Here is a 25,731-nt window from a genome sequence, read left to right on the forward strand (position 1 = left end):
CAACCATATCTGAGCCTACTGTTACGTCCTAAAAACTGTTCTGCGTCTTAGCAATATAAAATAAGTGAAATATTCAAAAAGCCTGAGAGTTTATAACATACTTTCAGGATATGTTAGTGCTGATTCCAAAACTACTCTTAGAACTTCCGAGTGTGGATTATTTCCGAAGTTACAAGGATTTCGTATTCTAATCTATATTTTAGCAACACGAATCCAGTAGATGAACGTGGATTACAATATCGTGTATGTAAAACACGACCTTTCGCCGTCCAGCATATAGTGAATAAATTTTACTTCTATAAAGAGTCTCATAATTGAATCGGATTGTCACGCAACAGCTTTCTTCGTTCATTTGTGATAAAATTCTGGAATCGGCAAGCAGTACTGTAGTACAGTTATAACTATGTCTTACGTATAAAAAATGGAATTCACTTCATTTTAAATGTAGTCACGTTCAAAGAGTTGGTTGTAAGATGTCACGATCGACTTTCTTTGGGTAATAGATTAAGAAATTGTATCACAATTTTCAGTGCGAAACCATTCGAAAACTGGTTGAGGTGTGCAAATTGAACTCGGGAAAGGCAGAAGAGGTAAATAAATGAGTTAGAGCACAGACTGGGTAAATTAAATGGAGATATTCGGGATGTGTATCCTGGAGAATGGAAGGTAGTGGGTCGTAGAAGTTCTTCCTGGGTTTCAAGAAGTAAGGAAAGACTGAGGAAACGACTTAGCGGAATGTAAGAAGACGACGTTAGACAACATGTATTAGCCGAAGATCACAGTGGCTTGATGCATGAATGTGTCTAAAGGCGGACTCACTCCACCACTGCATGAGAAGTGGCTGATTGTTTACACATGATAGATAGGTTACAAGTAACAACTGTACTCAACTTCCTGTTGATTGCAGTATCTGAGTTTCACTTTGGGGTTCAGCATAAAGCACTACTGGCATCGACGTCTGTAATCAAGACAAATGGTCCAAAGGAGCAGCGTTACATAATTATTCTAGCAAAAATTGTTTTATTCCCGATTAACTGGTTGAAAGATATGATGATTTGGACTTCCTCTCCGGGTTCACTTTTACTTCATTTAATAAACGAAACGCTATGCCCATTGTTCTCCTGCCGCGCGGGATTAGCCGAGCGGTCTTAGGCGCTGCAGTCATGGACTGTGCGGCTGGTCCCGGCGGAGGTTCGAGTCCTCCCTCGGGCATGGGTGTGTGTGTTTGTCCTTAGGATAATTTAATTTAAGTAGTGTGTAAGTTTAGGGACTGATGACCTTAGCAGTTAAGTCCCATAAGATTTCACACACATTTGAACATTGTTCTCCAATACCTTCACATTGCAGTAACCTATCTCAGTGCGCGACCCCTGCAATCCGGACGAGCGGCAATTCGTGAGACGTAGCTGTCGTGTGGGTTGTCTGCGTGGTGTGACACGCCAGCATTTGGTCGAATGGTGTATGCTTCGTTAAAATCTGTATGGATGTTACCGACGGGGGTCAGAATTAATGCGCTCAGTGCATTTTATTAGAAACTTTTTTTAAAAAAAAAAAAAAACCGGAGTTACAGGGAATACAAAGTAATGCCAGAGACACTCTGGTCTGTAAACGAATTACCACCTTACATTGCAGGATCAGTCTGCATTTTTGTGGACGTGTTCTGTATTTCACCTTTACCTTTGATGCAGCACAGTGTGGTAATAGCTGGTTAACTATTGCAGTATTGCGGTGTAATGGTGGTAAAGCTAAAACAGGTCCAAAACTTCAGAGTTTCAATAGTAGGGATGTTACTGCCTATCGTACGTTACGGATTGGAGAGATATGTGACAGAGAAAAGTAAATTGATGGTATAATGCCTCGGCCTATGATAACAGTGTAGCGAGATAATTCTTAACCTGATTAGCGTGAATCCAGTTTCTTGGTTTCTTCTGTAACCAACCGTCAAGTAGGGATACATTTCATCGGCGGGCACCTATATTTGCTGATTTTTCAAGTTTTCTAAAACAACGGCACATATGAAAAGAACTCTGCAAAAACAAGTAACTTTATTCCCCTTCGGAAGTAAGGTATTTTCAGGGTTTCGGAAGTCAAGCATTAATCGCGTACACGAAGAAACCAATGCAAGAAAAATATGTTCTCAAGCTTGGTCTCCTAAAACCACTCTCTCCGTATGAGTAACTCTTTTCGAATGGTTCCTTCGTTCAGATGTAATACATACATTTCGTCAGTAAATGCTTACATGAAAAGTGCAGTGAACGGGATGGTCTCCAATGACTTCATCACACAGAGGTATTCGTATGGTGCTAATGAACTGTGGAATATATGCGTAAAACACCTCAGTCATTTAGATAGTTAAAGGCTTTCCACAGTTCATTAAGATAGTGGTACTTCGGTGAATACTGATAAGCTGACAGTGATGTGGCAGTATCACTGGGATACTTTGTTTACTTAACACTACTGTTACTCATTTTTGGAGTGACTGTTTTTTCTCTCTTCTTACTTTGGGGTTTTTCTTGGGATTTTTTCCGTTCTACAGCAGTGTATTATCGCCTGCATTAATACCACGTGGCAGTCATAAAGTTTCAATTATCAACTCCAGGAGATCAAGCAGAGACCACGAACCTTGACGATGTTATTTCTTCTTTGTATTTTCGCCCTCCATGAAGGACGACTTGACGGGGGCAGAGGTATCGGTTATAAAAGTCTAAATTTTGGCTGTTCAGGAAACGATCCACCTTCAAAATCACATTATTAGTCTGGAAGTGCGTGCCAAGCAATGCTTTCTTGATCTGAGGGGAGAGTGTGAAGTCTGGAGAGTATGAGAATCAGGAAAAATTTGGTAGTCCAGAGGAGCAGCATGTGTAGCCGTTCCTTCGGCAAAATTGGCTGGGATATTATCGTACATCTAATACACCCCGTGGGACAGCCTCTCTCGACGCTTTGCGTTTGCCTTTGCCGTACATATCCCATCATGCGCCAGACACTTCTGCCTCCCGCACATCACCTGCGTCGAGTTGGTAGCGAGACTCCAGGCGCTGCTCCACGAGAGACAGTACGTGCCGACCGCGGAGAGCGCACCATGCGTTTGGCAGCACTACAGCTTATAAATACAAGTACGCCTTTCGACAAAGTAACCCCCAGCTGACACCTACTTCGCTGATAAGCAGTGCCCGCATCAGAGGCAATGGCGCTGCAGTCAGGGCTATAGATGAAATCCGCGGGTCACGAGCGCACCAAGCACCGTTCAGATACCACCATAGTATCGATGACTATACAAATGAGTAGTAGTCAATTCGCCCAGCGAAATTACGCATATGAGTACTCCAAACAAAAGTATCGACACCTACTCCTATCATTTTTTTCAAAAAGCGTAGCACAACGTGTACTTGGTATTCTACTTGCTTCCTTATTTTATGTAGTCTCATAAAACACATTGAATACTATTCACGTTTTCGGAGGTTTCCCAAAAAGTATATGTAGCAATTTTTTAGGAGACAGCTTACTTCTATTGTGAGTATAGTACGCCCAGCTTTAGAAAATAAACTCTCATTAGGCGCTTACCTTGCAACGACAATAAGATATTCTTAGGCATATTTGTACAAAGGCAGAAAATGTCTTGTCTTCCCATTCTGCAAATGGGTTGCTCTTTAAAGATGTTGAAGGGTATGACAAATAGAGAGATACTTGTACACTTTGTGTCCATTTTCTTTCTGTGGTTGTGCGCTAGCTTTGCGTCATGTTTCTAAAAGTCGTATTCCTGTGCTACAATAGACGAAGCAGCATCAAAGTTGTTCATAAACCATACTTTCGAGGTACTGTATCGCATACTTTTAGAACGTGAGCTGCTGGTTTTTAAAACCGTGGATCCAATAAAGAAGAAATATCTGCATGGTAAGTTTATTCTTCCTTCCTTCCTTCCTTGAGCTCTCTCAATAAAACAACGTCCGTACATTGTTTGACAACTGCTGAGACTCTGAGTAAGAATGTGGAATGACGTTAATATTATTAAAAGAAAAGAAATTCAAGCAATTTTTAGCAGTGTTCTTAAGGGTTTCATGCACGGATTACGAATTTGTCGTAAATTCGGGAAACACGTAAATTCGAAGTGTCACTATGTGTGTCGAAAGTAGTAGTTTCCCAGCGCTGTACTTAATTCTATTTTCCGTATGTCGTTTCCTCAAAGAACCTTGTAACTTTGAAAATCAAAATGATAGTTATTCCTAGCTAGACAGTGTATGATAAATTAAATAGCTGACAAAAGTTAAAATAACGATTCTTGAATGAGATTTTCACTCTGCAGCGGAGTGTGCGCTGATATGAAACTTCCTGGCAGGTTAAAACTCTGTACCCGACCGAGACTCGAACTCGGGACCTCTGCCTTTCGCGGGCACGTGCTCTACCATCTGAGCTACCGAAGCACGACTCACGTCCGGTACTCACAGCTTTACTTCTGCCAGTACCTCGTCTCCTACCTTCCAAACTTTACAGAAGCTCTCCTGGAAACATCCCCCAGGCTGTGGCTAAGCCATGTCTCCGCAATATCCTTTCTTTCAGGAGTGCCAGTTCTGCTAGGTTCGCAGGAGAGCTTGTGTAAAGTTTGGAAGGTAGGAGACGAGGTACTGGCAGAAGTAAAGCTATGAGTACCGGACGTGAGTCGTGGTTCGGTAGCTCAGATGGTAGAGCACTTGCCCGCGAAAGGCAACGCTCCCGAGTTCGAGTCTCGGTCGGGCACACAGTTTTAATCTAACGATTCTTAATGCAAAAAATAAGCCTGCCCAGGTACAACCATTTTCTATCAGAGGACATCAAAAGCGAATCAATAAAAGAAAGATTTCTATTTATCAACCTTTATGGAGGAAAAAAAACACGTTTGTATCAACAATGGAGGCTCTTGCAGTAACATTAGCCACTTAATCAGTTTTTTAATTAACTTAAAAGAAAGAAAAAAATTACTTCTGCAGCGTTTACAAACTTGTTTTGAGATCAAATCCTGATCAGTTCAGTACACTGAAAAGAAAAAATAAATAATTTTCAATTTAAAAACACAGTACGTGCATGAACGAATGAATTAGGCACTTACTTTCGTTCATCATAGTGAAGACCTACCTTTTTGGCAACGGGATGCATTTTGCATACGTATTTTTCACATTTAGAACGTGTTTTTGCAGCTTTTGTGTCTTTTCAGATTGGGACATTTGTGGTGGCATCGTGACACCTTTGCCTTTCTTTAGCTGACTGCGTCCCTCTTGGACTTACACTACAGATTCGTCGACCCTGCTATAATTTTGAAATTTTTGCGAAGGAAGAACGTTGTCCATGACAGTCTCCAAGCTCCTTAGAAAAATTTCTATAATTCATTTTCCTCTTTGATATTTGATTTGATCTATACGATGCCGATTTGTTACATAAAATGTCGATGCACCATGTTGCTACTGTATTTAGAACGGTTTGTGTAGAAAAGTAGCGAGATTGTCTTCCTGTTTCACGGTTTTCTTCGCGACCATCCTCTCTTCTTTCTGCTTCATCATCATTCTCTGTTCGCTTGTAGTTTCATGATCAGATATTTCTTCTCGGGCTTCCAGCCGCGTTGGGTGGTTAAAATCTCACGAGCTTTTTGCCGCGACATTTGCTTCCTGTAACGGCTGATGACGAATGTCAACACACACAACCCAAATTCCATATATTGGTACCTGTAAATACGTAGTCTTTTGCCTATGAACTACGATTTGCTGACAGCATTGGTTTTCTGTTGTCATTTGAAGAAAACTGCTGCAGATTCACATCGAATGCTTGTCGAAGCTTTCGACGAACATGCTCTTGGGAAAACAGTATTCCGAGTGGTTCAAAAAATTGAAAAGTTGTGAGTTTGACGTGAAAAACGACAAGCGCGAGAAACCACCGAAAAAGTTCGAAGACAAAGAATTGCTGGCGTTATTGGATGAAAATTATATTCAGACTCAACATTAACTCGAGAAACATTTGAATGTGACTCAAAAAGCGGTTTCCCTTCGGTTGAAAGCTATGGGAAAGGCGCAGAAAATGGGAAAATGGGTTCCGCATGAACTGAATGAAAGACTGCAAGAAATTGAATGACCACTTGTGAAATGCTGCTCGCCAGATACAAAAGAAAGTCCTCTCTCCATCGAATAATGACAGGTGATGGAAAAACGGATATATTTTGAAAATCCTAAACGTCATAAATCATGGCTGAATCCTGGCAAACCAGCGACATCCAATGAAAGACCAAATCGCTTTGGAAGGAAGACAATGCTCTGTGTTTAGTGGGATCAGAAGGGTGCTATCTATTATGAGCCACTAAAACCTAGTGAAAACCGCTAACACAGATCGCTCTCAAAACCAAATGATCGATTTAAAACTAGCATTACTTGAAAAACTACCGGAATGTGGAAAAAGGCAACACAGTCATATTGCTCCATGATACGCCCCATCGCACACACAAAAACGGGTCAGGGAAACGATTGAGGCTTACTCTCCATTCTTCGACTCCGTCCCATTATCATCTGTTTGCATCACTGGGACACGCTCTCGCTGAACAACGCTTCAGTTCGTATGAAAATGCACGAAAATGGCTCGCTAACTGCTTCGCTTCAAAAGAACTGTGTCTTTGGCGTGATATTCATATCCCGACGGAGAGGTGGGAGACATGTGTAAATAGCAGTGGAGATTATTTTGAATAAAATTTTTATCAGTTTCAAACAACAAAGGTGTAATTATTGCAACCAAATTCCGGCTTCATACTTCATCTCCTGATGAGGATGAAAAAAATGGTAGCACTCGAACCTGTAATAGCTGGCTGCCTTCAGTCTCGTTACTGTCATTTTTTCTCGTTCAGTTGGAATGTCTACTCCGTATGTATATAAAATTCGCTGTCCGCAGCTCGTGGTCGTGTGGTAGCGTTCTCGCTTCCCGCGCCCGGGTTCCCGGGTTCGATTCCCGGCGGGGTCAGGGCTTTTCTCTGCTCCGTGATGTCTGGGTGTTGTGTGATGTCCTTAGGTTAGTTAGGTTTAAGTAGTTCTAAGTTCTAGTGGACTGATGACCATAGATGTTAAGTCTCATAGTGCTCAGAGCTATAAAATTCGCTAGTAAAATTGTCATTTTTGTGAAAAAATAACTTGTAATTACATGTCGCACACAAAAATCCAGTTTTCATTGCAAATACAAATTTGAGTACCAATCTTCTACAAAAATTTCATAACGAATGTTTAAATTTAAAAAGAAAAGAACATAAGTTAATTTTTTCCGTCCATGTATTTTACGGTTCACGGAAATGCTCGTAGAACAGGCACCGTTGATTAAAAATTTCAGTGTACCACGAATCGAAGCTAGCGCCCACCATGTGGCAGGCAAGCACTCTACCACAATGTCACACTGCTTGTCAAAAAATCGACTTTAGCGTATTAAAATTGGTTGGAAAACTTCAAACTGGAATTTCTCGAGAATTTTCGAGAGTTGCATGAAACTGCTTTGGCAGTTTCATGTTGGGGTTCTGAACTCCGCATACCACAAATATAAAAAAAATTACAAAAATTCGATTCCTTTGTGGCCTTCCTGTTCGTACAGTTGGAGGAGATGGATTTGGAATAGATTTTGAGTCCTAATGACGGGAAAATTAGTTAAGAGTACGTACATTTGCCGTACGTACGTTAGTTAGATTTGCACTTTCTGTCTAACAATAAGTCGAGGGTACTAAACACATCACAAGTTCAGTTCGACAAAGACGGATGAAAGTGAGTGACCCACTTCCGCATTCACCTTAATCTGTTCAGGGAAGTCACGGAAAAGCAAACTCTGAATGGTCAGAGGAGGATTCGAAGCCCGCTTATTGGGAATTAGTCCAGTGTTAGTTTACCTTAGCTCGGTCGTAAACACAATTTTAAATTAATGGACGGCAAGAAAATTAGCAGTTTTAAGATCTGTTGTTGTTGTTGTTGTTGTGGTCTTCAGTCCTGAGACTGGTTTGATGCAGCTCTCCATGCTACTCTATCCTGTGCAAGCTTCTTCATCTCCCAGTACCTACTGCAACCTACATCCCTCTGAATCTGCTTAGTGTATTCATCTCTTGGTCTCCCCCTACGATTTTTACCCTCCACGCTGCTCTCCAATACTAAATTGGTAATCCCTTGATGCCTCAGAACATGTCCTACCAACCGATCCCTTCTTCTGGTCAAGTTGTGCCACAAACTCCTCTTCTCCCCAATTCTATTCAATACCTCCTCATTAGTTATGTGATCTAATTTTCAGCGTTCTTCTGTAGCACCACATTTCGAAAGCTTCTATTCTCTTCTTGTCCTAACTATTTATCGTCCATGTTTCACTTCCATACATGGCTACACTCCATACAAATACTTTCAGAAACGACTTCCTGACACTTAAATCTGTACTCGATGTTAACAAATTTCTCTTCTTCAGAAACGCTTTCCTTGCCATTGCCAGTCTACATTTTATATCCTCTCTACTTCGACCATCATCGGTTATTTTGCTCCCCAAATAGCAAAACTCCTTTACTACTTTAAGTGTATCATTTCCTAATCTAATACCCTCAACATCACCCGACTTAATTAGACTACATTCCATTATCCTCGTTTTGCTTTTGTTGATGTTCATCTTATATCCTCCCTTCAAGATCTCCCTTTAAGATCTATGTTTTCTGTAAGCCTCGTAAGACGAATGTCAGGGTGGCATTTAGAAAAGGGCACGGCCGACTTTCTTCGCCCATACTTTTGCAACGGAGCTTGTAATCCGCCTCGAATGAATACTCTTCGATGAAATGTTAATGTTCAATCTTTTTTTGTAATATTTTCACTAGACAGTAGCACTCACGAACATAAAAAGTTTTAATCATACTGGTATTTGACGATGTTGATGGTTCTCTAAATACTTAAAGAGTAGCACACGAACATGCGACTACAGTTCGGCGCAGGTTGCGCGATGTGTTTAGATAGTTTGTTTGTCGCCTGAAAACATAGTGGACTACATAAATTATTCCATGAGATCTAATAAAACCGTCTAAATAGTTTATTTCGGTTCCGTTTGAACCCTATTCTTTTCAAAGGGGTCATGTACATACCTACAGAGTTGTACATAGCAGACGAAAATTCTTTCAGGTTACTGATTCGATTCTCATTAGGCGCAATATCTTTGCTTTCAGTTTTATTTCAATCCTGTATTTGCAAGTATTATCATGTAGAGATGTTACATCAGAAATATTGAATAATAATTTTCAAATGAAAACCTGTTTTATTTTCAACTACTAACCTCATGAACAGGAGAGACTTCTTACTGTTAAATGTGTAGGATGAGTCATATGAGACGTGACACCCCTCTTATTTCGTAAACGGCTCAGGATATCGATACGAAGTTTCCGGCAAATGACAGTACGCTATGGAGGCACGTACTGCGGTATGTAATATTTTAGGTTGGTGCATAACTTCGTAGCGTTTTTCCGTATGTTCAGTAACCACAACAGCTGCACATATAATAAACACAACAGATACACAGAACAGGGACTTACGTCTTCAATAGTATATTCTTCTTCACTATTTACAACGGTCTGGAGTAACTTCTCGAATCCGCGACTGTAGAAATCACGTGCTTTTCAGGCGAAGAACATGACGAGCCATGTTCGGAGTACATTTTCATCCCGAAAGGAAGTTCCTTGAAGGTTGCTCGGTAAAGAGCGGAACAGGTGAAAGTCTGAGGGCGCAATATCGGGTGAATAAGAAGGGTGCGGAGTGACTTCCCAACCCAACTCCTGTATAGTGCTTTTTTGGCAGTCTAGCAGAACGCAAGAGGGGGTTATTATAAAGTAGTACCACTTCATGCAGTCTTCCTTGTCGTTGTTCTTAGACTGCGACTGCAAGACGTCTCAGTTGTTGACAATAAATGTCAGCAGAGATAACTACACCGCGTGGAAGCAATTCGTATGGTGTCACACCGTCGCTGTTCTAGTAGATGCATAACAATGACTTCTGTGGATGCGCACAGCTCTTTGTACGGGGAGTTGCTGCGTTGTTTGGGCCCAACCACTCCTTCATTTTCTTGTTGTTGTTGTGGTCTTCAGTCCAGAGACTGGTTTCATGCAGCTCTCCATGCTACTCTGTCCTGTGCAAGCTTCTTCATCTCCCAGTACTTACTGCAACCTACATCCTTCTGAATCTGCTTAGTGTATTCATCTCTTGGTCTCCCTCTACGATTTTTAACCTCCACACTGCCCTCCAATGCCAAAATTGTGATCCCCTGATGCCTCAGAACATGTCCTACCAACCGACCCCTTCATCTAATCAAGTTGCGCCACAAACTCCTCCCCAATTCTATACAATGCCTCCCCATTAGTTATGTGATCCACCAATTTGATCTTCAGCATTCTTCTGTTGCATCACGTTTCGAAAGCATCTATTCTCTTCTTGTCTAAGCTATTTATCGTCCACGTTTCACTTCCATACATGGCTACACTCCATACAAATACTTTCAGAAACGACTTCCTGGCACTTAAACCTATACTCTTCAGAAACGCTTTCCTTGCCATTGCCAGTCTACATTTTATATCCTCTCTACTTCGAACATCATCAGTTATTTTGCTCCCCAAATAGCAAAACTCCTTTACTACCTTAAGTGTCTCATTTCCTAATCTAATTCCCTCAGCATCACTAGACTTAATTGGACTACAGTCCATTATCCTCGTTTTGCTTTTGTTGATGTTCATCTTATATCCTCCTTTCAAGACACTGTCCATTCCGTTCAACTGCTCTTCCAAGTCCTTTGCTGTCTCTGACATAATTACAATGTCATCGGTGAACCTCAAAGTTTTTATTTCTTCTCCATGGATTTTAATACCTACTCCGAATTTTTCTTTTGTTTCCTTCACCGCTTGCTCAATATACAGACTGAATAACATCGGGGAGAGGCTACAACCCTGTCTCACTCCCTTCCCAACCACTGCTTCCCTTTCATGCCCCTCGACTCTTACAACTGCCATGTGGTTTCTGTACAAATTGTAAATAGCCTTTCGCACCCTATATTTTACCCCTGCCACCTTCAGAATTTGAAAGAGAGTATTCCAGTCAACATTGTCAAAAGCTTTCTCTAAGTACACAAATGCTAGAAACGTAGGTTTGTCTTTCCTTATTCTTTCTTCTAAGATAAGTCTTAAGGTCAGTATTGCCTCACGTGTTCCAATATTTCTACGGAATCCAAACTGATCTTCCCCGAGGTCGGCTTCTACTAGTTTTTCCATTCGTCTGTAAAGAATTCGTGTTAGTATTTTGCAGCCGTGACTTATTAAACTGATAGTTCAGTAGTTTTCACATCTGTCAACACCTGCTTTCTTTGGGATTGGAATTATTATATTCTTCTTGAAGTCTGAGGGTATTTCGCCTGTTTCATACATCTTTCTCGCCAGATGGTAGAGTTTTGTCAGGACTGGCTCTCCCAAGGCCGTCAGTAGTTCTAATGGAATGTTGTCTACTGCCGGGGCCTTATTTCACTTAGGTCTTTAAGTGCTCTGTCAGACTCTTCGCGCAGTATCGTATCTCCCATTTCATCTTCATCTACATCCTCTTCCATTTCCATAATATTGTCCTCAAGTACATCACCCTTGTATAGACCCTCTATATACTCCTTCCACCTTTCTGCTTTCCCTTCTTTGCTTAGAACTGGGTTTCCATCTGAGCTCTTGATATTGATACAAGTGGTTCTCTTCTTTCCAAAGGTCTCTTTAATTTTCCTGTAGGCAGTATCTGTCTCATCCCTAGTGAGACAAGCCTCTACATCCTTACATTTGTCCTCTAGCCATCCCTGCTTAGCCATTTTGCACTTCCTGTCGATCTCATTTTTGAGACGTTTGTATTCCTTTTTGCCTGCTTCATTTACTGCATTTTTATATTTTCTCCTTTCATCAATTAAATTCAATATTTCTTCTGTTACCCAAGGATTTCTACTAGCCCTCGTCTTTTTACCTATTTTGTCCTCTGCTGCCTTCGCTACTTCATCCCTCTGAGCTACCCATTCTTCTTCTACTGTATTTCTTTCCCACATTCCTGTCAATTGTTCCCTTATGCTCTCCCTGAAACTCTGTACAACCTCTGGTTCTTTCAGTTTATCCAGGTCCCATCTCCTTAAATTCCCACCTTTTTGCAGTTTCTTCAGTTTTAATCTACAGCTCATAACCAATAGATTGTGGTCAGAGTCCACATCTGCCCCTGGAAATGTCTTACAATTTAAAACCTGGTTCCTAAATCTCTGTCTTACCATTATATAATCTATCTGATACCTACTAGTATCTTCCTTATGTTAGCATGTCACCAATAATGATGAAGCATTGAAATGTGGGATGATAGCAGTTAATCACATTTGCCGGTTCTCGAGTACTCTGACGTGGGTCATTTTGACTTAATACCTTTAAATGATCATCATCAAACCCGAAGGTCTTCCTGAACCTGGAGGGCCACTTACAACATAAAGATCCTCAAAACGAGAAAACAGTTTTCTTGCCGTCCTCTCTCCAACGGAATTATCCCAATACACGGCGGAAATGTTTCTGGCTGACTCCGCTGCTGTCACCCATCTGTTGAACTCGGACAGAAAAATGTCGGAAATGATCCGATTTCTCCACTTGGTACTCCGTTTTCTAGCGTCCACATCCACCCACTACCTCCAGATGACAAAATGACAATAAGTAAACTCAAAGAACAGTTAACTACAGTTAAAAAATAAAAAATGACAATCGATAAATAAACCCACAGTAACCGGAATAGTAACATGCAAAACAAAAGCGCTACGAACATACGCACAAACCTGATAGAATCTCAATTCTTGTATCAATAGAGGTATTGAAGCAATTAATATTTTTTAAAATTTCAACGGCCTTCCCGCGGTGATAACACCGTTTCCCGTGAAATCGACTAAATTAAGCGCTGACGAGCTTGGCCATCATTTGCATGGGTCACCGTCCGGGTGTGTCGAGAGCTGTTGGCAAGCGCGGTGCGCTCAGCCCTTGCTAGGCCAATTGAGGAGCTACTAGACTGAGAAGTAACGGCACCGGTCTCGAAAACTGACAACGGGCGGGAGGCCGGTGTGCTGACCACATGCCCCTCCGTACGCGTATCCGGCGACGCCTAAGGACGGAGGATGACATGGCTGCCGGTCGGTATCGTTGGGTCTTCAAGGCCTGTTCGGACGGTGTTTATTTGCGTGTTTTTTTTTTTAAATAGAATGACATACTTTTTTTAAATGCATCCGAAAGCAGTTGGAAAGACGAGTACAGTGGTATATTTGTTAATTCGCAGGTTGAAACTCTTCACAAAGGAATGCGAGAAGTATTCTAAAATTGAAAAGCAAGCGGGCCGAAATCGGTTATTGTATTGTAAACGCACTCACGCCAGACCACGCCTTTGTACTCACGCCAGACCACGCCTTTGTATCAAGCCTATCGATTGTTAACTTGTCGACACTCCAGAATCAGCAGAAACTGCATTGTCTATCGGCAGGTCATTTCAGCTTCAGCATTCTTTCATGAAGGCGTATACACCAATGAGTAGAAGTTAGACACGCTAATTTTATGCGGCAAATGTCAAATAAATCTTATCGAAATGGGAATGGAAACCTGCCTGAAGAAACTATTTTTTCAAGAAAAACCTGGAAGCGTATGCACATTTGATATAGTTTCCCTAAGAACCATCTGATGGGCCAGAAGCTAGGTCATGCCGTAGTTCCGTATACAAAACTCGTAGGTGAACCTGTATCTGTGTCATAGAGAAAATGAAATTTTATCTTAGTACAGTAGGTCTGTCTTGCAGCATATAACGAGGAGATTTTATCTTAGTACAGTAGGTCTGTGCCAGTATTTTTTAGGTTATGGGCATGTTAAGAGGATGCATGGGCAGAGACTCCCCAAAATTATGGAAGAACTAAAGATGGATGGATGGGAAAAGACCTCGAGGGCGCCCAAGGACACGGTGGAAAATGGGAGTGAGAATATCTGTTGAAAGGAGAGGTGTGACCTGGCAGCAAGTGGAGGAAGAAAAGTGGTGGGAGGACCGAGCGAAATGGAGAGGACTCGTCAGCACCCAGACCCGGCAGTAGCTGGAGCGGGATTCGGATATAGATAGAATAGATAGACAGTAGGTCTGTCTTGCAGCATATAACGACCGAACCTGACACGAAAGTTGTTCTTGGCGGCGTTTACACCGCAATAGCCGACTCTAGCCTCATTGCTTTCCAGTTTTAGTGCATTTCCCGGGCCTTTTTTTGGAAAATTTTCAACGTTAATTTTAATTAGCGCAGTATCATTGAACAGTCTTTGCAAGAGCTTTTGAATTCAGTAATGAAAAAGTATACTGTTCCATTAAAAAAATTCTTTCAATAGCTCGGTTGATACCAGAGTTCAGGGCATTATCCACACAAAACGTTACGTGCCCATCGCCACTGATTGAACTGCGAAAAACGTCTTTTCGGCATCTGGAACCGTTCAGGAAATATAAGGGATGTTACGTCTCGGCAGTGATGGTACAATTCCTGCACGAAGAAAATTGGGGGACAGTCGGTAAGATCGCCTGCAGTGTAGCCGTGTATGCTGCCAGCAGTACACGGTAGCCTGTCTGGTTGTCGTATTGAAGGCGTCGGAAAGAGGAGCCCGTGGCACTGCTCAAGGGGTCCTTACAGGCTCAGTAAAAGTTTAACAATATCGACGCTAGCTCAATATATTAAAGTAGATTTTATTGCGTAATACACAGCAGTTCTTGCCGAAACAGAGAGAAATTAAAGTTGCTTCGAATTTCCGCAAGAAGCGGGAAAAAGTAAATGATTAAATATCAGGACGTTGGCTGGAAGATGCCGATGAAAGCATCATAGAGAACTTCGAAAAACAAAACTCGTGATTGTCCTAAATATCAGAGGAAAGTGGAAATGACAGTGTCATGACAATTAGCTTAGGTGTATATTTTATTTATAGCAGTTCTCAGAAACGTCTCGCTCAGCTCAGCTCTCCAGTGACCATAAACATTTATTTTTCTAACAACAAATGCCACACCACAGACGTAAGATAATGAAAGCTTTCAATCAATAAGTAATTCTTTTCTGCGGTATCCAGCAGTTGTCTCAGTAGATAAATAGACATCATACGGCACATGTACGCGATAAATTTAACAAGTCACTTCTTTAATTTGTAATTAGTTGTTGTGGTATATGAATCCATGTTGTTGTGAATGAGCCGCTAGTGCGTTCAAGTGTTCACTAGAAGCTACTGAGACTTCCTTTGCTCGTTCCGCATAGTTTCTGCTTATGTTTCGTAAGGCAACCCACTCAGTTGCAAGACACGCGAGGTCCATATCACCGAGCATAGACATGTTCGCCACGAAGGCAGATGCCTAAGAGGCGACTCTGCCCCTTCATTCTGAGCGGTTGCCAAGAGGAAAAACGAGTTCAAATTTGATAAGAAGTGTACCGCTACCACAGAAATTACTGCAAAAATGCATAACAAGATGGAGGATTGCCGGCTGGAAGTGCGTGAATTTGCTGAAGCTGTAGAGACGTCATCGAAATGGGTATATCACATTCGATGCGAGAAAATTATCTGCTAGATGAGTGTCGCAGTCCACTACTGTACCCAAGACAGAAAAAATGTCACGACCATCAAAGAAAGCAAAGGCAATACGATCGGCCGGAAGGCTCGTGGCGCCACTTTTCTGGAAGAAGAAAAGTACTCTGCCGATAGATTATCTTCCTACTTGACAGACATTTACAATACTACTCTAACCTAGACCAACTGGAGCAAAAGATAAGCCAAAAAAGACCAGGCTTGGCAAAGAAGAACTCAACATTTCACCAAATGCGCGCCCGCACACGTGTCGTTGCCACGGCAGAAATAAGTGAACCAAGACAAGAATTGTTGGCGAACCCGCCTTAACTCGCCTGCTTGCGCTCCATCAGACTTAAGTCTCTTCCCAAGCTCAAAACTTTCCCCGCTGGACGGAAATTCCCTTCAAACGAATAAGTGACAGCCCAAGTTACCGGCTATTTTGCAGGCCTGGAGGAATCTGATTTTTGATGTGGGAACAAGGCATTGGAATATAGATACAACAAGCGCATTCATATACAAGAGACTACACTGAAAAATAGTTTTACTGGGGTACTTTCTTTGTATTTCATTCCGAGATGGGTCCCGGGTTCGATTCCGGCCGAGTTTGGGATTTCTGTGCCCGGGGAGTGTGCGTTTGTGTTGTCCTCAACATATCAACCATCATCATCATGATTCGTGACAGTGGCTAGACTGGATTGTGTAAAAAAAATTAGACTGAGTAAAAATTGGGACTATCTACGGGCGCTGATGACCGCGCAGTTGAGCGCCCCAGAAACCAAACATCATTCCGAGAACTTACCAAACTACCCTCGCATGAACTACTCAGGCATAGACATGAAACAGGACGGAGTGGCGTTTCGCTATTTGTCATCCAAGCTCAGTTCGACTCGACGCCAAGCAGGCTTAGGCTCATTGTTGCTGCCAGAGGTGGCGGTTTTCGGACTAATTTTCGCACTCCATTTGACCCCAAATTCAAGGATGCGTTGATGCTAACTAAGCATAGATAATTATTTTTTGAAACACTGTAGCTCTTTGTAAATAAAAAATAAATAAATAAAACAGAATAAGTGCCCTAGTAAGAGTACAAACTCAGTTCTCCGGTTCGATTTCCGGTCGAGCCGAGCATTTGTGTACAATGTTGTGGCAGAGTTGACTTTCCAAGAGATTACGACATGGAGAATTGAATGATTGCGCCACTGTGTCACATCTCTCGCCACGTATTAACCGGCGTGTTTTGGCTTTTGCAGGGTCCGATGCCGAGCCCGCCCCGCAAGAGGTCTCGCGTGCAGACGCCTTCGCCCGTTCCTCAGGTGGTGACCACTACGCCATCATCTAGCTCCACCAGGGAAAAGTAAGCAACAACGACTACTCTCTGACACTATCTTACCGCTGGTCTGCTGCTTAGTGAAGTATGCATTACGCTTAGCTGTATTTCGCAGATCGACACCAACATGCTTACCTCACATCGAATTCGTGCACCAAATTATTTCGTCGTTTCTGCCCATACATCTGTACTCTACAAGGCACTGCACGGTTTGTGGCGTAAGATACTTGTTCCCATTGTCTGCTAGCCGCTTCCCTCCTCCTCTGATGAATGGCACATGGGAAGAACTAAACATTGTGGTCATACACTATTCAGCTTGGTGCCTTCCCCATTCTGTAGTCCGGTGTAGGCGTGATCGCCAGCAGTAGGAGCCTAAAATAAATGCCGAGTGAATTCTCAGTTGTTAAACTTGGCCCTGACTAAAATGCTTTGCATCACTCTCGGTGGACTTCATTGTGGTGCCTACAGTCGAATAGTAAAAAGGTCAGTTCCCTAAGAATAATCATTAACTCAAAAGAGTAACCATCTTGCGCTGTTCGCGATTACTTTTCAGTAAAAGCTACTGCTTCAGAGTGTGTTAACCACACAGTCACTTCAAACCAAGCAGAAAAACTAATAAACTGCTCTAACTCATATTAACAGTATATGTCCATAATACACACACAAAAAAATAGTTTTGCATCATCCCGGTTCCCAGAACTCCTGAAGATAGACGTTGACGGTGGATATTGTATCACAGACTCAGTCCCTTTGACTGTCCAGAGATGTCACTAAACCCGCCCAAATATGTAAACGACAATGCATAAGCAGTGCCTGTTAGACGGAGGGGGCTCGACAGCCGATCAGTTCCAGTCATTCCACCAAGGAGGAGATACATGGTTCGTGTTGCCTGTAGTTCAACCACGCCTAGACTGTCAATGCCGCGGTTCGATCGCGTCCGCATTGTTACTTTGTGCCAGGAAGGCCTCTCAACAAGGGATGTGTCCTGGCGTCTCGGAGTGAACCAAAGCTATGTTGTTCCGACATGGAGGGGTGGAGAGAGAGAGAGAGAGAGAGAGAGAGAGAGAGAGAGAGAGAGGGAGGGAGGGAGGGGGGGGGTAACTGTCGATGACATGCCTCGTTCAGGTCGCCCAAGGGCTACTCCTGCAGTGGATGACTGCTACTTACGGATTATGGCTCGGAGGAACCTTGACAGCAACGCCACCATGTTGACTAATGCCTTTCGTGGAGACACAGGACGACGTGTAACGAGTCAACTGTGAGCAGTAGGCTGCATGATGGACGACTTCACTCCCGACGTCCATGGTGATGCAACCAGATCTTTGCAACCACGACACCATGCAGCGCGGTACAGATGAGCCCAACAACATACCGAATGGACTGTCATCACGTTCTCTCCGCCTATCAGTGTCGCATATGCCTGCAACCAGACAATCGTCGGGGACGTGTTCGGAGGCAGGATGATCAGGCTGAACGCCTTAGACACATTTTCCAGCGAGTGCACCAAGGTGGAGGTTCCCTGCTGTCTTGGGGTGGCATTATGTGGGGCAGACGTACGCCGCTAGTGGTCATGGAAGGCGCCGTAACGGTTGTACGATACGTGAATGCCATCCTCTGACCGATGGTGTAACCATATCGGCAGCATACTAGCGAGACATGAACCCTATCGAACATGTCTGGGATGGATTGAAAAGGGTTGTTAATGGACGACGTCACCCACCAACCATTCTGAGGGATCTACACCGAATCGCCGTTGAGGAATGGGACAATCTGGATCGACAGTGTCTAGATGAACTTGTGGATAGTATGCCATGACAAATATAGGCATGCATCAATGCAAAAGGATATGCTACTGGGTATTAGAGGTACCGGTGTGCTCAGCAATCTAGGCCACCACTTCTGAATGTGTCGCTGTATGGTGGTACAACAAGCAATGTATGGTTTTCATGAGCAGTAAAATGGGCGGAAATGATTATATTGATCTCTATTCCAATTTTCTGTACAGATTCCCCAACTCTCGGAACCTAGGTGATGCAAAACTTTTTTGATGTGTGAAAAAAACAAATACTGTGCTCCATAAATGTCAGTCAGTCAGTCAAAACTGGCGTGGTACAAAAGGAGTGATCCACGACAGTCTGTGAAGAATAAAATACTGCGATCGAATGTACATAATTACATGAATGTGTGGTGTATGTTCTTTCGGAAATGTCCGAAAGGACGGACACCACGCATTCATATAACTGATTTGCCTAGATGGACAATGGATTCACCTTCTTCCGACCTCCTGCGGGAATCTGAGTAGCGAGCATGGAGGAAATGGACAGGGATTACGGATAGGTGCCGCTCGGTGGGAGTTTGGGCCAGCCAGAGTAGCCGTGCGGTTCTAGGCGCTACACTCTGGAACCGAGCGACCGCTACGGTCGCAGGTTCGAATCCTGCCTCGGGCATGGATGTGTGTGATGTCCTTAGGTTGGTTAGGTTTAATTAGTTCTAAGTTCTAGGCGATTGATGACCGCAGAAGTTAAGTCGCATAGTGGTCAGAGCCATTTGAACCATTTGATTTGGGAGTTTGTGTCGGCCGTGAGGCGTGCCGAGGTAGTCCGCGCAGTTGAGATAACACTGTGTCTCGGATGGCTCAGTGGTTAAGGCACCTGCCTAGTAAGTAGGATATCCCAGATTCGAATCCTGGTCCGGTTCCCATTTTCCCTCGTCGCCGCCAAAACCGTTTAATGTCTCGATGTAGCTGACGTCAGTAATCTACTTTCCTTTTCTTTCCTCCCCTCCCTCCACCTTCAATTTATATAGAATGTACATAAATTGATTTTTTATGTTCTTCGTTTGGCACCAGTGACCTCCCAATGTTCTTTTTGATTGATAAAATCCACTGTGTGTACGATGTACTCCAGGATTAAAATAATGTAGTCCTGGTCGTTCTAGTTGAACAGCCACAACCTCCGTATCAGTTGTAATTTCCCCCATTTTCTCGTTGTGGTCATTTCACGGATCGTACGTGGGAGGAAGTAATAGGTTGCACTCTCTCCTCTCGGAAAGTACTGTCTTGGAGTTTCACTAGCAAACCTCGCAGTCTCCCACAAAGCCTGTGTTTTTACGACTGCCACTGGAGTTTGTTGAACATCACTTGCTAAACTATTCTGTGACTTTATGCGCCGCTTTTCATCACGTGTTCTGTTAACTCTACTTCGTGAAGTTCCCAGACTGATAAACAATACTCAAGATTCAGTCAAACCAGTCTTTTGTAAGCCTCGTCTTTCGTGGACGAACTAAGTTTCCTTGAAGACTCCTGCTGTGAGTCTCAGCCTGGATTCTGCTTTCCCAACAGTTTCTTTCATGTACTGATTCCACTTTGGGTCGCTCCAGATGGCTAGTGCTAGCTGTTTTACGACAGTGATTTAAGCCGGCCGAATAATCAAGCGCGTTAACGCGCCGTTTCAGGCATAGGGAGAGGCGAGCTCGATCCGGATAGATTCCGCGTCACGGGTTAACGACGAGGGCTGGTATGCCGATGTAACGTATTCTTCCTTCCTTCCTTCCTGGAAGATGATAAAGTGAGAAAAATAATTAAATCGACCAGAAAGTATTCAATGCATGAATAAATGCTTGCCTCGACAATGATAAATAACAGGTGGGATGGCACGATGTGGTCACTGTTATAACACACAGAGACAACCTTGTCAGTAGAACAACCACAGCTATGAGTAATCATAATGGATGTTAATAAACGGTTTCAGCTGCGTTTAGCCCTTTATTTTTAGATCTCTACCGGTTTCGTGGCACTAAAAGCCACATCTTCAGGTGTAACATACACGGAAGAGAAAAAGAAACAGACCTGGCTAATATCGTGTACGGCCCCCACGAGCACGCAGAAATACCGCAACACGACGTGGCATGCACTCGACCAGTGCGTAAAGTAGTGCTGGAGGGAATTTACACCATGAATCCTCCAGGGCTGTCCATAAATCCGTAAGAGTACGAGGGGGTGGAGATCTCTTCTGAACAGCACGTTGCAAGGCATCCCACATATGCTCAATAATTTTCACGTCTGGTTAAGTTTGGTGGCCAGCGGAAGTGTTTAAAATCAGAAGAGTGTTGAAGCCACTCTGTAGCAATTCTGGACGCGTGGGATGTCGTATTGTCCTGCTGGAATTGCCCAAGTCCATCGGAATGAACAATGGACATGAATGGATGCAGGTGACCAGACAGAATGCTTACGTACGTGTCAACTGTCAAGTCGTATCTAGACGTATCGGCGGTCCCATATCATTTAAACTTGACGCGCCCCGCACCATTACAGAGCCTCCACCAGCTTGAACAGTCCCCTGCTGACACGCAGGGTCCATGGATTCATGAGGTTGTCTCCATACACGTACACGTCCATCCGCTCGATACTATTTGAAACGAGACTCGTCCGACCAGGCAACATGTTTCCAGTCACCAGCAGTCCAACGCCAGTGTTGACGGGCCCAGGCGAGGCGTAAAGCAATGTGTGGAGCAGTCATCAAGGGTAGATGAGTGTGCCTTCGGCTGCGGATGCCCATATCGATGATGTTTCCTTGAATGATTCACACACACTGACACTTGTTGATTGCCAATTATTGAAACCCGCAGCGATTTTCGGAAGGGTTGCACGTCTGTCTCGTTGAACGAATCTCTTCAGTCGTCGTTGATCCCGTTCTTGCAGATTTGATGTTTCACCGGATTCGTGATAGTCACGGCACACTCATGAAATGGTCGTACAGGAAAATCCCCTCTTCATCTCTACCTCGGAGATGCTGTGTCCCATCGCTCGTGCACAGACTGACATCACGATCAAACTCAATTAAATCTTGATAATCTGCCGTTGTAGCAGCAGTAATCGATCTAACAACAACGGCAGGCACTTGTCTCGTTTAGGCATTACCGACCGCAACGCAATATTCTGCCTGTTTACATATCACCGTATTTGAAAACGCATGACTGTACCAGTTTCTTTCGCGCTTCAGTGTATAGCTAAAATATTAGAGACAAAAAGCGTGGAAACAAAGTTCCAACGTTCATCGCCAGTCTAACAAAACACAGCTAAAAGGCGGTATGTCATGGAATAAAACAGTCGGAATCCGATGCGATGAGAGGATCCAACCACCGTATCAGAATCCAGCCGTTTTATTCCATGACATACCGCATTTTGGCTGTGGTTTGTTCTGACGGATCGAATCGAACACCGGAAACTACTGCCGTGACATCGAATATAAAAGTTTTGAAGTTCATTGACATAGTGATCGGTAACTTAACTGTGTAGTGCAAAAGTGTAATGGTCGTTGAAGTCGCTAGTTGGACTCTCGCTAGTAGCAACTTTTTTTTCTCTAAAGATCCATATTTACTAAAAATAAAAATTTTAACTAATAATTCTTGAATTGAATCATATTTTAATAGAAATATTTTTGTATTTTTCATTACTAATTAATGAAATACATTGTTTCTATAGATTGAACAGTATTATTGATGTATAAATTTTCCATTTACCAGCAAGTCATTTCGCATGTTTGTATCAAATTTTAATTAGTTTTCAAAGGAACATTTCATGCTAGGCATTCAGAGACCGACGACAATGTCAGTAAGATTGATTTTTTTTTAACTTAAAATCCCTCGAAAATCTACTAAACTTCAAAGGCGAGTTTTTGGAACTTCTTTCTTTGAGAGTTTCTTATTACTTCAGGTATTTATGTCCGGACACTGACGTTCAAATCCTAAAGAGTGAAGACAATCTTTGGGCCAGTCAGGTCTCTACCTCAGATATTGTAGAAGATGGAATTTGTGTAAAATTGAATATAAATACAGAAGACTGTCCCCAGTATCCAGTTCTCGCGGCTTTTTTCAGGATTATCCTCAGGAGAAATGCAAAATTAATGACAAGGAACAAGTATGTCAAAACTGACTGGTCGCTGTTTACTGCACTGATATTCAAGCAAATCGTCTTTATCCGTTGCTTGCCCACATTATTGTTCATGGTATCCTTTTGGAAATTCCGGCGAAAATATAGTCAGTCGTAGAAAAAGACAAACCTAAGTAAGGGCACCGAATCTCCGTTCCGCCATTGCTAGCGAGTAGCGAGACTCGGTACAAACGAGACTTGATGTCCAGATAGTGCTGCTCCGTGGCGGCCGGAGGTGGAACTTCGTGTCACATGCTGCTATCTCGCGGCAACAAACTACACTGCCGGTCTCTCGCCGCAGTGCTGCCATCGCATAGGTAAAGGGGAAACTAATATGCTATTAACATTTTGTTAGTTTCTAGTGCTGTTCTTATTTAAGATTTTTTTTTTAATAACCGCAACAACTAAACTGCCAAGACTTATCTACTGTCAGCTAAAATTACAATGAATCACGTGGCATCAAAAGAATAATACGATGTTGAGAGCAACTACAAAAACTGAAGGTGTTCGCAGTCTGCTTTATGATTCGTGGGGGTATTTTTGTTCTGTTGTTGCAACTACAAAAATGCGTGATGTTTTTCACCAGTCGCGTTTAGTTTAATTGAAGTAAAGCATCATCAGCAGTCTGTAATTAACTTATTTACATTTTGATTTGCTTTTAGATCGAAAAAAAAGTTCGTTAAGAATAAGTTGATTTGTACTTACGGTGGTTGCCGGATGATTTCTCGGTTACATCGGGAAATGGCGTCTGCTAGCACATCGTCGTTTTTCTGCGTTAGACACAGATAATTTTGGTCTAACTTTTAGTTGTGCTGCAGCACTATGTAATGTATTTCGTTAAGCACATTTACATATTGATAGACTGCGGCCGTTATGTATTTTTCAATAAACTACCGGAGCTTCATTTTCTCACTCAATGAGGTACCAAATCTTGTGCAAATGGGGCACATTTTATGCTGTTACATGAATATTACACTGTCGTATTCGGTATGAAGCATAATAAAGGAAAATTTCTAATTAGTACTTGACAGTGAAACTCGTAGGTTCCAGTTCTCTTCCAATACAGTTACTTCACCAATTTTACAGCACCCAGTAAATGGTCAAACAGAAATTCGTATATTCAAATCCCAGCAATTTCCATCTTTCGTAATCAATGAACTTCCATCAGTTTTATCAACGTACTCTGCAAGAGCCTGGTTACTTTTCGTAATGGATACAGCAAAGTATAATTCGGAATGCAGCTGACAGGGTAACGTTGTCGATAAGAAGGTGCTCCAACCAGTGTTTGTCAGAACAGGGAATGAAGATACCACGGCAGAATTAATTACGTAAAAAATTCTTGTGTATTCTAAAAAAATTACATGAAGTACCAAATAAGCTCTCGGAGTAATACAGAAATTGGGCAAGCATTTGTCATGATGTAAAGTTCGTTAGAAGCGCTAATACGTGGGTTTTGAGAGGTCAGGACACTTTAGTTTTTCTTCTTGACTTTAAATTTCTCAGAAGCATGCCGAATTTACATTCAAAAAAATGTAGCCATGCTAACTCCAGTGTAAAATATACTATCGAATATTTTCCAAAACGTTATGCGGATATTCGAAAAACACAGCTGACCTAATAAAGATGGCAAAGGTGTTACGTATTGCAACCTGATAGTCTTGGATTCGTAATTTTCTAAGTTTGAGATTCGGTTATTTTATGCTTTTCAGTCCTTTATGTACCTCGTCAAAGGCTACGTGTTTAATTTGTTACCTCTCTTCTACAGTTCCAGATTTATCGGGTATTTAACATTCTCGTTTCCTTTCATCTGCTGCCAGTTGATCATCGCTGCTGACGTACTGTCATAGGCTATTTTTATCTAGTAGGACCCAGCAAAGAACTTATTTGGCCCATTCTCCCAAATAAAATTCACTTCCCGTGAATGGAAGTTTCTTCTGAAACACGTTTAACCAAACCGACGACGTACGGCAACTGCGCAGTAAATAAGTAGAATTCGCCAGTTAGGGACAGAGTAATCTCAGTGAAATATTTGCTAATAAGTTCTGGGGTTCCCAACATTAGCAGAATAGCGCGGCACGAAAACTTTTGCAAATATTTACCAAATGATTGCTTTAAGTTGTAAAGCTAAATTTGCCGTGTAAATTGCAAAATAATCAAATCTAAGATCTACAGTACTACAGACATGATCGGCTTTCTCAGTTCTTTTTTGAGGTAGACGTGATTTAAAGTTAAAAAGTAACACATATTCTACAGTGAGAACATATTTCTAGAGACAACGAAAAATATGGGACTGAACAACATCCTTACAGTGCACAGAGATTCCATTCTGTGTGTTTTCGGCAAAATAGCGTACCGGTACTGCAAATTTGCTGGGAGTATATCTGTATCTCAACTAAAGGTAGCGACAGCACGAGTGGAAACACTGTTTCCACTAATACGTTTTATTACTTAAACAGGAAAAAGCTAGGTGTTCAAGAAGAGTCCAAAATGTGTGTGAATTTCTAAGTGAGCAAATTGCTGACGTCATCGGTCCCTAGACTTAAACACTACTTAAACTAACTTATGCTAGGAACAACACAAACACCCATGCCCGAGGGTGGACTCGAACCTCCGACGGGAGGGACCGCGCAGTCAGTGACATGGCGCCCAAGGAGAGTCGGGAGGAATTTTAGAAGAGCAAAGGCAGTAAAACCAATTGTAAAATCACCGTATGGGCCAATTTCTGAAGCCAATCTAGTTAGTTTCCGTCCCCAAAACTTTAAAGAAATACACTCTATATGTCACACTGAATGACGATACTCCATGATAAACACAAATCATTTTGCACAGTGTGTTATTTCGGATAAGAAAACATGTGAAATTTGCGCAGTAGAGGTATGCTGC

At 42.5% G+C, this 25,731-nt stretch overlaps 1 protein-coding gene across 1 annotated transcript in view; it reads left to right on the forward strand.

Annotated features, from left to right (window-relative positions):
• The window catches only part of LOC126203962 (cytospin-A), a 565,388-nt gene that overhangs the window by 186,432 nt on the left and 353,225 nt on the right, over window positions 1-25,731 (forward strand). Inside the window, exon 2 of the mRNA XM_049938360.1 lies at window positions 16,843-16,946. Within this exon, the coding sequence (XP_049794317.1) occupies window positions 16,849-16,946 (98 nt within the window). The 5' untranslated portion in view covers window positions 16,843-16,848. The remainder of the gene's footprint in view (window positions 1-16,842; window positions 16,947-25,731) is intronic.

Source organism: Schistocerca nitens, chromosome 9 (assembly GCF_023898315.1).
Source record: "Schistocerca nitens isolate TAMUIC-IGC-003100 chromosome 9, iqSchNite1.1, whole genome shotgun sequence".
In the NCBI taxonomy this organism is placed as follows: domain Eukaryota; kingdom Metazoa; phylum Arthropoda; class Insecta; order Orthoptera; family Acrididae; genus Schistocerca; species Schistocerca nitens.